Source organism: Enhydra lutris, unplaced genomic scaffold (genome assembly GCF_002288905.1).
Source record: "Enhydra lutris kenyoni isolate GAN:26980312 unplaced genomic scaffold, ASM228890v2 scaffoldscaffold51, whole genome shotgun sequence".
Classification (NCBI taxonomy): Eukaryota; Metazoa; Chordata; class Mammalia; order Carnivora; family Mustelidae; genus Enhydra; species Enhydra lutris.
In genome coordinates, this window is record NW_019154135.1 from 13,255,075 (window position 1) to 13,269,581 (window position 14,507).

The following is a 14,507-nucleotide window of genomic DNA, read 5'->3' on the forward strand; positions in this document are numbered from 1 at the left end:
GGGGACCTGCGTGTCCAGGACCGTCTCCTGTCGGGACTCTGCCACTGAGCACGTCCTCAAGGCTCATCTTGAGTGGCTCTGGCTGGCCACCATCCCATCAGGGACACTCACTGATCCACTGATGATCACTGGACCGTGTCTAGTTGGGGCCTTCTGGGAACACTTGTGCACGAGTGTCGCACGAACACATTCTCCGTTTTCTTGGGGTGTACACGTAAGAGTCATACTGTTTCGAGAAACTGCCCATTTTCCAAAGCAGCCACACCGTGTTACACGCCCACCGGCTATGCTCAGCACGCGGAGCTCCCCACGCCCTCGCCAGCACCTGGTCGTCCCCCGGGTTCTGCGGCGGGGGTTTTCACGGCCACCATGAAAGTGGTGCACCGCACTGCGGCTGCGAGCGGCACCTTCCCGAGGGCCAGCGACGCTGAGCATCCTCGCACGCGTTCACTGGACACAGGTGGGGCTTCGGAGAGAATCTACTCCCACTCTGTGACCAGTTTGCAACGGGGCCGCTGCCGTTTACCAGGGAGGTGTAAGAGCTCTGACGCTGCGTCTGAGTTCGGAGACGCACTAGTATCACCGCATGACTTGCTGTTCGTTGCTTTTTCTTAATATTCTTCCTTTTCTAGAGCGATTTTAGGTTCCCAGCAAAAACAGTGAAATCTACCTCTTGTCCCCACAACACACACGCACACCCTCCCCCCACCATCAACATTCCCCAGCAAAGGGTACACTCGCAGCTGACGGGACAGCTCCCTCTTGGTGCGCATATCCCATGGCTTTGGACAAACGTGTGATACCCACCCGTTATAGTATCACCCAGAATGGTTTCACTGCCCCAAAGATCCCACACACCGCCTGTTCATCCTTCCCACCCCCAGCCTGGGCAACCACAGACCTCTCCACGGTGCTGAGTGTTGCCTTTTCCAGAATGTTCTACGTTCGGAATCACACAGTATGCGACATTTGCAAACAGGCTTCTTTCACCTAGAAGCATGCATTCGAGGTCCCTCCATGTCCTCTCGAGGCTTGACTGCTCACTCTTTTTAGCGCTCCGTAATACCCCACCAACTGGGAGGACCCCAGTTTGCTTGGCCACCCCCTTCCTGAAGGGCGCCCTGGTTGCTTCCAAGTCTTGGTAACGAGGACTGAAGCTTCTAGAAACATCTGTGTGCAGGTTTCCATGAAGATGTGGGTTCTCAGCTCTCGGGGGGAATACCAAACAGCACGACTGTGGGCCTGCGTGGCGTCTGAGTGTGTTCTGGCCCCGTCACAAAAATATCATCCACTCTGTGCCTTATGAACAACGGAAATCTGTTTCTCACAGTTCTGGAGGCTGGAGGAGCGAGACTGGGGCACCAGGATGATCGGGGGAGAGCTGTCTTCCCTACTGCAGACTTTCTGCTGTGCTCTCACGTGGTGGAAATCCAGGAGCTCTGTGGGGTCTCTGTCTCTTTTTCTTTTTAAGAGAGAGAGCCCACGCTTGAGAGGAGGGAGGAAGCAGACTCCGTGCTGAGCGTGGGGCCCCACTACACAGGGCTCGATCCCATGACCCTGAGATCATGACCTGAGCCAAAACCAAGAGTCAGACGCTCAACCAACCGAGTCACCCAGGTGCCCAGGGGTCTCTTTTAAGGACACTAATCCCACCAAGAGGCCTCCACTCTCATGACCCAATCATGTCCCAAAGGCCCCACCTCCTAACACCATCCCCTTGAACGTCAGGTCTCGACATATGAGACATATGAACTGGGAGGACACAGCCATTAGGTCCATTGTCTTTGGTAAGAGTATGTTTAGTTTTGTAACAAAATGTGAAACTTTAAAAGCAGCTGCGCCATTCCGCAGTCCCACCAGCAACGGAGTAGACAACTGAGGCCAGAAACCAAACCAGGATGCGTAATAACCGCAAGAGAGAACAGCAACTGCACAGGGAAACGGAAAACCTAGAGGAAAAATTCCTTTCACCAAAATCCTTCCATAAGAGAAAATATCACAATCATGAAAAAAAAAAATAGCATAAAAAGGAACATTCAAAGCCAAAAAGGAGACCTCAGTAAGTCTAAGTGTGACGGCAGAAGGCAGGCCTCAGGAGAGTCAGAAGCGGACGCTGCGGGGACTCTCAGGAAGCAAAAAATCAGGAGATGGAAAGAAGCTGAGATGAGACAAGATGGGAAAAACAGGGAAAATCAGAAACCAGACTCAAAGAGCCAATATTCAAACCTGGGCATTTTGGAAAGAGATTAAGTGAAAGGATACGCCCAACCCAGGAAACAAGGACCCCAGCCTGAGGCCGGGGCTTTCAGGCGGGACCCACCATGGGCTCCGGCACGGAGGGAGACTCTCAGCGCCGGAAGATGTCAGACCCGCGGGCATAATGAAAAGCCAGCTTTTCGAAGTTAAAACAGAAATAAGAAAAAGGACAGAAGGAGGGAGAGAACAGAAAGAAGAAAGGAAGGCAGTGGAGGGAGGGCGGGAGGGAGGACTGACACCACAGGTCAACTTGTGGACTCAGAAGCCAGGGGAGCGAGGAGGCCGGAGGGTCCGCGGCGGCCCGCGACAGCAGGAAGCGGATTCTAACCACGGCCAGCCGGCGGGTGGGGGACACAGGACCTTTCAGACCCGCGGGGTCCGAATTTGCCTTCACCGCGCCAGCTCTCCAGGGCGAGCCAGGGCGCCCTCAGGGCAACGCGCGGACGGAGGAGCAGCGATAGGACTGCGCGAGGAGGACCCCGTTAATCTTCCCGGGGAGGGGGACACCCCGCAGACGGCCCCACGGCCGGTCGGAAGGCGCGGGGACCCGCCCGAGGGGTGGGCCGGCGGCAGAGACCGAGGCGGGCGGGGAGCGCCCCGGGGAGAGGCGCCGGACTCTGACGCGCTCCCGAAGCCGCACCCGACGACCACAGCCCGGGGCGAACCGCACGCAGCGGGGAGAGCGCGGCGGGAAGGGGCAGTAACCACGCACAGCCCTCAGGGGCGCGGGGCCCACCTCCCGCCCTCCCAAAACCACACGCCCGCACCCGCGAGCCGGAGACGGTGCGTGAGCCCCACGGCCGCGGCGGGAACGACGGCCGCGGCGGGAACAGCGCCCGCAGGACCAAGCACACCGCGCCTGCACGGCCGCACGACCCTGTGGGAACCGCTCCACCGCAGCCCCTCCGCGCGGGACCCGGGGCGGGATGCAGGGCGGGGCTGCGGACGCCCGGCCGTCAGCCCCGGGTCCCGGGGGCCTCATTCTTCCTGGTTCCCATCTTTCCCGAACTGCCCAGCACTCGCCTCTCGCCCCGCTACTTCCCATTTCCTAGGTTGTGCCCTCAGCAAAGATGGCACTCGGCCAGAGAGGCGGTGACTAGCATGACTTCCGGCTGTTCGCCCTCAGCAAAGATGGCAACCTGCCGGAAAGGGTGGGGGCACGACTTCCGGTCGGGCTGACCACGGCTAGGCTCGTTTCCGGCGGCGCTCCAAGTGACGTAGCGAGCGCGCCGCGCGGCGTGAGCCGAGGACGGTGCGGGGGCACATGGAGGTCAGCGGCGGCTCCCGCGGCTGCTGCGTATGTCTGGCGCGGGTGGGGAGGAGGATTCTGGGCGTGGGTCCTGAGGGCTGGAGGGCGCACCGGGATGCGGGGGGTCGGGGTCCCGCGGCTGGAGGCGGGGGACCGGCCGGTCCGTGCGTGCGTGCTCTGCCGCCGCCATGCCGCGTGGTGGCCGGCGGGCCCGGGTGTTCTGTCTGCCCCCGACGGCCGGGCTTCGGGGCTGGTGTTCGCCCGATCCAGCGGGGCCTCCGGACCTCAGCTCCGTCCCCAGGCCACAGGGCTGTCTTCCGTGGGGAGGCGTCCCCGCCGGCGGGCGCCGGGGGTGCGGGACGTCGCCTTCGGGCGCGTGTCTTCCGGAGTCTGGGCTGTGCGGTGGTGAGACCCGAGGCCTCGCAGCTGCGGTGCGCCGGCGAGCGAGGGAGGCGTGCGGCCCGGGGCCAGGCTCCGGGCAGCTGGGAGTCTAGCGCGCGCTCTGCTTTAGCAGGAGGGGAGGCCCGGGCACCTGCCGTGCGCCGGCCGCGGGGTCGCCCCGCGGAGCGAGACGGTCCGAGCGGCTGGAGGCCGCAGCAGCGGGATGTGCGACGGAGCCTGGGAGGAGCTGACGTGTCGCCTGGGCGTGGAGGCATGAAGGGTGATTTCCTGGGTCTGTGGCGTCGCGGGACAGCGGGGCCTGGGGGGGCGGGAGGGCAAGGCTGTGGGGTGTGGATTTTCCAGGCGCGGTCCGATGGAAAACGTCTCCCCCTGCGTCTCCCCAAGTCAGCTCTTCTAACTCTCGGGGCCTTTGAAGTGAGAGGGGCCCGGGGCCAGCCCCACCGGGAGGCCTGGGACGGCCGGGGTCTGGATTGTCGAGCTAAGCTAGCTGACTCCGGGCTGCCCGGACCGCCGCTCCGCAGCCCAAGCCCTGGCGCCCTGCGCTTCGGTGTTCAGTCACGTCCTTCACGGAAACCAAGTCTGTGAGGTTTTTGCTGCATAAAGCTCTGGCCCACGCAGGGACAGGCAGAGAGGAGAGGTTCCGGCTGGTGGGGAGGGTGGCCGTGCCTTTGTGGGTCCTGCTCTCAGGTGGGGAGTGGGAGCTCGCCCATCACCACTTTCTCTCTGTTGACCCTGCAGGGCTGTGGAACCACCTGCTAGCCGTCTTACCTGCCGGCCCCTGCCCCCAGCCCCCGGCCGCCATGGCAGCCCGCCTAGTGAAGCGATGCGCTTGCCTCCTAAGGGAGGCCACCCTTGTGCCCCCTGCCGCGGCTCCTGCCGTGGCTCCCGTGGGTCGACTAAGACTTGCCCAGGTCGGCCGCAGGACTCTGACCTCAGCTACCTCGCCCGGTTCGCACTTCCCACGTTCCTTGTCAGGGCTCCTAGAGAAGGAGCGCGTGTTCAGCGCCAGGCCGCAGCAGCAGGAGGTGGACCGGCTCATCGAGAAGGCCACCCGGCCAGAGGAGCTCCTGGAGCTGCTCGGTGGTGGTCACCGCCTGCACGAGAACCACGCAGCCCTCGTGCTCATCCAGCTCTCCCGCCTGCTCTCCGACAGGCCGGAACACAAGGCCTCACTCGTGCGGGATGCCCGCTTTCAGCAGCTTCTCCAGCTTGTCAGCAGCCAGGTGGGTTTCTGGAATGTTCTCTCAGGGCTCAGCGGGCAGAAAACAGTGGCACTGGAGTCCAGAGCAGCCAGCCGCTTTCCGTAGCCAGGAACCCTGTTGCTTGCCTAGCTCGTTACATCCTTTGGTCACTCCTCCGCACGGTCCCCTTAGCTGAATTGTGCTGTCCTTCTCTACCAAGCAGCAGACGGGACACGGGACACGGATGCGAAGGAAGCGAGCTGGTTCTTCCCCGTTTCCGGGTGCTTTTGCCCTGGGCAGGCAGTCCTGATCTGTGTGGCTCCCCTTCAGTGTCTGGCTCACGGTGGGCACGCCCCTGAAGCTGGAGGAGATACGGGGGCGGGGGCTGATGAAGGGTGCTGGGGAGCTGGGCTGAGCGTGGCCGTCATCCAGCTGGTCAGACCCTTAACACACGAGTGCAGAGGGCACCTGTCTGTGGCACGGGGGTGGGGCGACACACCAGCTCTTGGCTGTGGCCTCGTCGGCCCACAGTCCTCCCCTGGTCCGCGCTGGAGGGAAGCTCTGCTTCGGCCGCTGAGCGGCAGAGCCCGGTGTGCGGGTGTCAGGCCGAGGCGGAGGAGAGTCACAGGTTAAGGGTGGGGTTTCCGACTACAGTGTGGGAAAGCAGTGGGCGTGGCCGGCTGGTTTTACAGCCAGATAGGCCTGCGGAGAAAATGCCGGAATGCTTCCGTGGTAAGGGAGGTGCAGAGCTTTCTGTCTCGGTGAAACGTGTGCGTGCGCTGAGGTCACGGCAGAAGGTCACTTCTTTCTGATGCTGTCGCTTGTAACCCCTTACCAGCCTTCTCCTCGCTCTGCGACTGTGGTCCTGGGAGTTACTGTTTTGCACACACACTGGCAACTGAAGTGTGTTTCAGGGGACGAGAGCAGATGTAGGAACAAACCCATGAGCCAAAGCAAAGTGGGAACAAAGTATAATGCAGGTGGTGACCGAGCTTCCTTGTAAAAGCTCTCCTGCCTTCCGGGAGACACAGGTGCCGCACCACGCTTCCTGATACGGACTCAGATTTTCTACTCGCGGGCCTCCCCAGCCCTTCCCCGGCTCCCCTGTTTGCGCTCTGCTCCCTCTGTGCAGTCCCATTTCACCGGGGAAGGGAGCGGCCCCACCAGTGAGGCTGAGTTAGAGGCTCAGTGCTGTGGGCAGGACCCCACCTGAGCTCCTGCGTGCTGGCTCCCTGGGGGCCCTCTGCCTCATACTGCTGGGCTAGAGGGGCCCCTGCGCATCCCTGAGGCCTGGAAACATCAGCGGGGTCCCCCCTTGTCAGAAACAGCCCCCGAGGAGGAGGAGGGAGGTGCTGGTGCCACTGCCTCGGCTTGGGGACACCATGTGTTGCGGTGTGAAGCCTCACGGGGTGTGGGTCCCTCAGGTGGCAGCGGTGGTGACACGTGAACAGCCAGCCCCTCGTCCCTGGTGCCTGGGGGTGTGGGGTCGCCAGGCCTTCTCTTGCCCACATATCCCAGGGCTGCTTTGCAGCCGCACGCCTTGGGGAGCAGGGGCTGGATGGGAGGGTGGGGCAGCAGGGCGCCGGCACCTGGACGTGCTCCGCGGGGCGGCTCACTCCCCTCAGCTAACCGCTTACCGTCGCTGCGAGCCAGGGAGCCAGCGGGTGGGCAGTGAGCCTGAGTCAGCCCTGCAGGCTTTCCCCTGACCGCTGGACTCAGCCGCTTGCTGGGTTCACGTCTGCGCGCGAGTGGGGCGCTCGTCCGGCATGCACAGTGCACAGATCCGTGGCCGCGTCTCTGTAACCACCTGCCTCCGTGGAATTTGCGTTGGAGGAGCCTGGGGGGTTTTCCTCCTCGCACGGCTCGTGTTCGCGGGGGACCCAGATGGCTGGCGGAGCGGGGCAGGCCCGGGACAGGTGGGTTCTCGGGTGTGACTGCCTGTGTCCTCCCCGCCCAGATAGCCTCAGTGTGGCACGGGCCCCTCGTGAGGCTGCTCCGGAGCCTCTACGCGCTGGCGCTGCCCGCGGCCTGCAAGCAGCTGCTGTCGGTGGAGCAGGAGGTGCGCTGGCGCCTGCGCAGGCTCCGGTACAAGCACCTGGCCTTCCTGGCGGAGTCCAGCACCGCCTACATGCAGCAGCGGGGCTCCCAGGAGCTGCTGGCCGAGCTGCTTGTGAGCCTGGAGCGGCGCTGGGCAGAGATTGAGGACAGCCGCATGGTGGTGGCCCTGATGGCGAAGGCGGGGCCCCTCTCGGAGCCACTGATGAACCGCCTGGAGGACAAGGTACTGGAGCAGGGGCGGGGCAGCCGCGGGCACGCTCTGTGGCCACGCTCACGAGCCCGGCGTGCTTCGTCTTCTTTAAAATCACCGCGTGCGCCTGACCTGGGCCGGCGGGCAGACCCACTCCGGGCTCACGTGTCCCAGGGATGTGCCGCACCCCCCCCCCCCCCGCTCCCCGCAGTCTGGTCAAATTCAGCCCCCGTTGCTGTCGTAGTGGGCGCTGGCCCAGGTGGCTGCTACAGCAGGCCGTGCAGCCCACGGGCCCCGGACCCCCGCACGGGGACCTGGGGGGAAGTCTGGCTGCAGACAGAGCACCCGGGCCTGGGGCTTCCCGGTGGGGAGCTGGGGCGGGCCCCACCCGGCTGGGGCCTGGGGTTAGTGAGCTCAGGCCCAGTTGCTGTCCCACAGGGGCCGCCCAGCGCCGCGCAGGAGCCCTGGCCTCGGCCGCCCCGCTGACCCCTGCGGCTGTGATTGACAGTGCTTGGAGCTGGCGGAACAGTTTGGGCCCGAGGAGCTGCGGAGGGTGCTGGTGACGCTGGCCGCTCAGAACCGGCGGTCGGTGCCCTTGCTGCGAGCCGTCTCCTATCACCTGGTCCAGAAGCCCTTCCCCCTGACGAAAGGCATCCTCTTGGACCTGGCGTACGCCTACGGTGAGCCCTTCCGGCCAGGAGCAGCGGGGAGAAGGGCGCTCTGCCTGCAGCTGTGTCCAATTCGGTGCCCGCCCGCCCCGTGGCCGGCGCTGGCCAAGAGGCTGCCACAGAAACACAGTGACCCATGGGCCCTGGTGCCCTCTGCTGGGCCTCAGGGATAAATTTGGTCACGGACACCTCATCCCCAGACCTCAAGGCCAGGCTGGGGTGGCTGGGTGGCTCCCAGGGCAGTCTGTAGACCCTCGAGGGTGATCCCTGGGCTCGCTCTGTCCCGAAGGCAAACTCGGCTTTCAGCAGACGCAGGTGTTGCGGCGCCTGGCTGCCGACCTGCTGCCCCACGTGCCCAGCCTGGCGTCCGGCGAGGTGGCCCGCTGCGCCAAGTCATTCGCCCTCCTCAAGTGGCTCAGTGGGCCTCTGTTCGAGGCCTTCGCCCAGGTGAGCCGGGCAGAGCCCTGCAGCCTGGGCTTGGGCGCCGTGGGGGCCTGACGCCCCTGGAGCGGGCTCCCTGCGCCTTGCGTCAGGGAGGCACAGCTGGCCGGACACACTGTCTGGTTGGTAAGGGGGTTCCTCCTCGGGTCATTCGGGGGAGCAGACATCATGGGTGGGGACTGTGTTTTCTGTTCTCAGTCTCAGAGGAGTTTATGTTCACGGGTGGCTGTCCTAGGAGCTGTACGGGTGGCGAGGCTGGAATCCACTCGCGGCTCCCAGGGCAGCAGCAGGGAGAGACGCGTCTGTGTGCACAGCCCGCAGCTGCTCGAGGCCGTGCCGAGCGGCCGCAGCATTTGCAGAGCCGCTGCTGGGCGGCTCCTGGGGATGGCAGCTGCTGGCGGGGAAGGTCTGGGTGGCCCTGGACAGCTGGGGTCATGGGCGGTGGGAGGGATGGGTCCGTCTTACACTGTCCCCCACCTGGCCTGGCCGGCCCAGCACGTCTTGGACAGAGCCCAGACCGTCCCGGTGCCGCACCTGTGCAATGTGCTTCTGGCCTTCGCGCACCTCAACTTCCGTCCGGAGTGTCCGGAACAGGAGGATCAGTTCTTCAGCCTGGTACGGTCTGTGCACCCCTGCCCCCCCTCCTGCCCTCTCCCTGCCGGCTGCTGCGGGGCCCCTGGGGAGCAGCTCCAGGCTGGAATTCTGCATGGGGGCCCTGGGGATGCGAGGGGAGCAGGCTAGAGCCACATGATGCACATTGTCCTGGGGACAGAAGACGCGCAGTCCCCCACGCCTGCTGTGTGGCCCAGAGCAGCTGCAGGTCAGGAGGCGTCGGCTGGCTCTCTCGCCGGCCACACAGTCAGGGCCAGGGGATCCCTGGTCTCCGATCCTGGTGTTTCCTTAACGCCCCGCTGTGGCTGTGAGCTGCGGGCAGGGCTGCGTGCCACGTGGGTCACCTGTGCATCCACGCAGGGTGAGCCGTTCTGCGTGTGCGCCGGCTTTGACCCTGGGCCTCTGTGCAGCACCGCCCTAGCAGGCCAGCTGCGGCCCCTTCCATAGTCTCCAAGTTCCCTCGAGGCCAGAAACACCTCCCCGGCCTGGGGCCTGCTCCCCGTGTGACGGGAGACATGAGTTCATGCCACAGACCCTTGCTGCTGGGAGGGGCTGTGGGAAGCTCCTGCTGAAGGTCGTGCAGGTGCCGAGGAGGGTTTCTGGTACTCTTGACGGGGGCCGCCCCAAGCCTGGCCGGGAGCGTGGGCAGGATCGTCCCCGTAGCTCTTCAGGCCTCGGGGTGGCCAAGTCCTTCGGGAGCCCTGAGCACTGCCGGCCCGGGATGCTGGCCGCCGCTGAGCGCAGCCCCTTCCTCCGCCCGCCCTGTCCTCGCTCAGGTTCACGAGAAGCTGGACTCCGAGCTGACGGGGCTGCACCCGGCCCTGCAGGTGGACGTGGTGTGGGCGCTGTGCGTGCTGCGGCAGGCGCGGGAGGCAGAGCTGCGGGCCGTGCTGCGCCCTGAGCTGCACAGCCAGTTTCTAGGTGAGTGGTGGGGCGTCCCTCCTCCCGAGCCCGCGGCCGCCGCACATGCCTGCTTTTGCGCGCCTCCACCAGGGCAGGGGAAAGGCGGCCCCCCAGCTCACCTGGTGTTCACCGCTCCTCTGTCCTCTCCCTGTGGGGGACCCCCAGACCCTCTTCCCTGATAGCACATGTGGTTCAGGGTGCAGCGTGGGGGCAGGGTGCCCTGGTCCCCCACCTGGCCTGCGTGTCCCTCAGCCCACCTGCTCTTCTCGCGCCATCTTCTCCCGTAGAGGCCAAATCCCCGAAAGACCAGGGCACCTTCAGGAAGCTGCTGCACGTGAACGCCAGCGCGCGGCTGGAGCACCCCGGGTACGCGGGCCCGTGTCTGCCAGCCGCGGCCCTGCTCCCCCGGCTGTCCGCCCTCGACGGGAAGGTGACCCCCTTGCAGAAGGAGCTGCAGGACACGCTGAAGGGGCTGCTGGGGAGCAGCGACAGGGGCAGCTTCGCGGTGCCCACCCAGTACGGCTGGATCCTGGGTGAGCCCCCCACATCCCCCTGCTGATGGCCACGGGGCTGCTGCTCATTCCAGCCCTCTGTGGTGAGGGTCCTGCGCCCCTGGGGATGGTCCCCAACACATGCGCCCACGCCCCTCCTAGACGCTGAGGTGCTGCTGGACCCCGACGGCCAGTTCCTGCCCCTCAGGAACTTTGTGGCCCCTCATCTCGCCCCACCATCCGGGAGCCAGCCGCTGCCCCCCGGAGCCAAGAGGTAGGCAGCCAGACGCCTCCCCGGGGCTCCCTGCTCCCTCCGCGGGCCCTGGGGGTACACTCCGCCTGAGCCCCGCGCCCTTCCCTGCCAGGCTGGCCTTCCTGCGCTGGGAGTTCCCCAGCTACGGCAGCCGGAGCCGAGACCTGCTGGGGCGCTTCGCGCTGGCCCGGCGCCACGTGCAGGCCGCTGGCTTCCTGGTGGTGGACGTGAGTACTGTGGGCCCGGGGCCGGCCACGTCGGGGTCCCCTCACATGGGAGAAAGGGAAGCTTGGGAGGTGGTGTTTAAGGCTACCACTTCTGGAGCCACTCGGGGCCTCATAGACCCAGTCTGCATGCCGGCCGCAGAGAGCAGGGGGCCTTGCAGGCTGGGGGACGGTTTTGTCACGTTTACATCTTGGATGTTTTTCTGTTTTCAGCGGTTTTTAAAAATTAAAAAGCCATCCTTGGGCTCTGCAGCCTTCCGGATCCCTGGCTCCGGGTCAGGGCGCTGTAGCTCTGAGCACTGAGGGAAGCGGGGCCTCCCCGCTGGCCACAGTCCTGCGGCTCCGTGGGCTTGGGAGGCTAGGGGTGCGGGTGCAGAACAGCGGGCAGAGCCGTGGTCCCCATGCCCTCCCCGCAGGTCCCGTACTACGAGTGGCTGGATCTCAAGTCCGAGTGGCAGAAAGGCGCCTACCTGAAGGACAAGATGCGAAAAGCTGTGGCAGAGGAGCTGGCCAAGTGATGTGTCCCGAGCCGTGGACTGTGCTTGCGGGGGGCCGGGCTCTCCGAGGCCTGGCCGGGGCCACTGGACACTCGTGCGTGGGCGAGCTTGCCCAGAGGGCGTGCTGTCCTGCAGCGCCTGCCTCTTATGGGCAATAAACCTGGGATTTCAGCTTTCAACACCAGGAGACGTCCCAGGTTTTGTTGCCTTCGCTGCCCTCTGCCCTGCGTTGGGCACTACTGGCCTGTCCCCACCTCTGCCTGCCCGGGGGGCCCGTCGGCGCACATGCAGCTGCCTGTTGCACACGCCGTGCATCTCCGCAGGTGGAGCCTGACGCCTCCGGCCCTGGGGCCGTGAGGACCTTCCCAGGCAGGCCCTGGGTGTGGGGACGCGGCTCGGGGTTCTGCTGGTGGTGTAGGTGCTGAGCACAGTCGTCCTGGGAGTTTCTCTCCTGCCTGGGGTGTCGGGAGAGTGTGGGTGTCCTGAGAAGCCAAGCTGATAGGAGGTGCTGGGTCTGGAGCAGAACCAGGGCTCGGCAGACACAGCAGGTCTCGTGACCCCTCCCCGCCCGTCCGGGCCAGAGGTTCCTGGGATCACAGGCCTGTGCGCCCCAAGCCTCCTTTCCCACTGCAGCAGTAGTGCCACTAGATGCTGGAAAGAACAGTTCGTCCCTGGTGCCTCTGGGGTGGAGGGAGCTGGGGAGAGAAAGGCCACCTCCACCCTGGGTCCCAAGGCCAGCCGTTCCGCACACCTTCAGAGAACTCGCAGCTCACACAGGCACGGGAGTGGACACGTTTGCCCAGGGGGTGGCTGTCCCTCACTAGGTGGGAGGGGGCGGCGACAGTGGCCCGGGCAAGAGACCTGCCATAGCGAAGGACTGGCATGGGCGAGCGCCAGGTGCAGATCGGCTCAGGAGGGCCTCGAGCGGCCCCCTGAGGACCTGTGAGCCTGTCCTGGGCACTGCTCGGGCCTACCTGCCTCCATGGGACACACACGAGTCCCCTTGTGCTCGTGAGAAGGGACGTGGTAGCTGTGTGCTCCCGGTTTCCTCAGCGGTGACCTCTCATGGCACTGGCGGGTGTCCCACCAAGATAACTGACAGGGATGGGAGTCCCCAAGTAGGACGGCTCCTCGGCACGAGAACCCCTGTGCCTTCTACACCCGCACCTCCCTTTTGCCAGCTGCCACCCCCGTTTTCTCCATGTCTCCCCTGCCCTCAGAGCTTCTGTAGAGGAATCTGACTGCGTGGCCCTCGGGTCGGATCTGCACCAGTTCCTTACGGGTGGCTCTCATGCGGGTGTCCATACTGGCCCTTCCCTGCCCCTGCGGTTGGATGGCTCGGCCCCACTCTCGAGGATAGTGCAAACCCCAGTTCTCGGATAAATGCCCAGGAGCACGGCTGGCACTGTGCTGGCCTATGTTCCCACCAGCAGAGTGAGGAGCCCTTTTGTTCTTTGTGTCCTTGCCATGTGGTGTCGTCCTAGATGGCTCAGATTCTAGAAGATGGGGCATCGCCCCGGTAGCTCGTGCTGGGGAGCACTTCATTCTGGCCATCCAGGGGGCGTGCGTCAGGGCCCTGCCATCTCAGTGTTCCCACAGCGACCAGTGTTCTCTCCATCTTTGCGTGTCCTTACTCCATTTGTATCGTCTTTGGAGAAATAACTTCAGTTCTGCATCTCGTTTTTAATCACGTGACCTTAGTTGTAAGAGGATGTTCTGGAAACCAGTCACTTACTGGATGAAGGATTTGCAAATGCTTACTCCCGTTTTGTGGGTTTTCACTTACTTGATGGTGTCCTTGAACCAACCTGTGAAGGTCACTATCTTTTTTTTCTTTTGCATGTGCTTCGTGGGGGTCATATCCAAAAATCCTTGGTTTGGTGAATCTAGATCATGAAAATACACCCATTTTCTTCTAAGAATTTTATAACTGTGCTCTTAATACCTTTGGTCTGTTTGGGGTTAGTTTGTATTTGGTGTGTGCCTGGTGTCAGCTTCGTTCTTTTGCACGTGACTCTCCAGTTGTCCCAGCACCGTTACCGGGAGAGCAGCTCTCTTCTCGTTGTACAGTCTTGGCACCTTGGTTGAAGCTCCATTGGCCACAGATGTCGGGGGTTATTTCTGGCTCTCAGCAGCACCCTGTCTCTTGATTGTTGCTCTGTAGGACATTCTGAAGTAGCGTGAGTCCTGGACTACGTGAAAAGGCTTCCGTACAGCAAGGAAAACAGCCAACAAAACTGAAAGCCTGCAGAATGGGAGGAGATACTTGCAAATGACACAACCAATAAAGGGTTAGGATCTAAAGTACATGAAGAACTTAACACACACACACACACAACCTTCCAGTTTAAAAACGGGCAGAAGACATGAACAGACATTTCTCCTAAGAAGACATCCAGATGGCCGGCAGACACATGGAAAGACGCTCCACATCACTCGGCATCGGGTGGGACCACCTCACACCGGTCAGAATGGCTAAAATTAACACAGAACGACGGGGGTCCACGAGGATGTGGAGGAAGGGGACCCTCTTACGCTGTTGGTGGGAATTCAGGCTGGTGCAGCCGCTGTAGGCAACAGTATGGAGTTAACTCAAAAAAGTTAAAAATAGAGCCACCCTACAGCCCAGCAATCGCACTGCCAGCTGTTTACCCAAAAAAGATAAAACACAAACTCAAAGGGATACCCGTGCCTCTAGGCTTAGAGCAGCGTTACTGACCTCAGCCAAATTACGGAAGTGATCCGAGTGCGCGCTGCCTGATGAATGGGCAAAGGGGAGGGGAGGGGTGCACACACATGACACACAGCAATGGGCTATTTACAGCGTGAGGGGAAAACTTGGCATTTGCCATGATGTGGATGATGCTGGGAGGTACTCCGCTAAGTGGACTAAGAAAGACACCATAGGATTTCACTTCTGTATGGAATTTATGAAACAAAAAGGAAAAGGGCAAACTAAAAAACAGATTCCTAACTATAGAGCACAAATGCATACCCGAGGGGAGGTGGCCAGGGGGCCGGGGCGCTTGGTGAGCACTGAGTGACCAGAAGTGTTGGCTCGCTCCACGCCTGCAGTTCGTAC

At 63.1% G+C, this 14,507-nt stretch overlaps 1 protein-coding gene across 3 annotated transcripts; it reads left to right on the top strand.

Moving 5' to 3' along the window:
* Positions 1-3,474: 3,474 nt before the first annotated feature.
* LOC111157039 (transforming growth factor beta regulator 4) lies at positions 3,475-13,367 on the top strand. 3 transcript variants are annotated; one of them, XM_022518247.1, is made up of 12 exons: positions 3,475-3,553; positions 4,017-4,178; positions 4,646-5,130; positions 7,046-7,369; positions 7,845-8,016; positions 8,294-8,451; positions 8,941-9,060; positions 9,834-9,978; positions 10,248-10,493; positions 10,614-10,725; positions 10,817-10,931; positions 11,345-13,367. In XM_022518247.1, the coding sequence occupies exons 2-12, from the start codon at positions 4,160-4,162 to the stop codon at positions 11,444-11,446; spliced, it is 1,998 nt and encodes a 665-aa protein (XP_022373955.1). In that variant the 5' UTR covers positions 3,475-3,553; positions 4,017-4,159; the 3' UTR covers positions 11,447-13,367. The 3 variants fall into 3 exon arrangements, with proteins under 3 accessions (XP_022373955.1, XP_022373958.1, XP_022373956.1); XM_022518250.1 differs by having other exon boundaries at positions 3,481-3,553; positions 4,017-4,166; XM_022518248.1 differs by having other exon boundaries at positions 3,487-3,553; positions 4,020-4,178.
* The last annotated feature ends 1,140 nt before the right edge of the window (positions 13,368-14,507 follow it).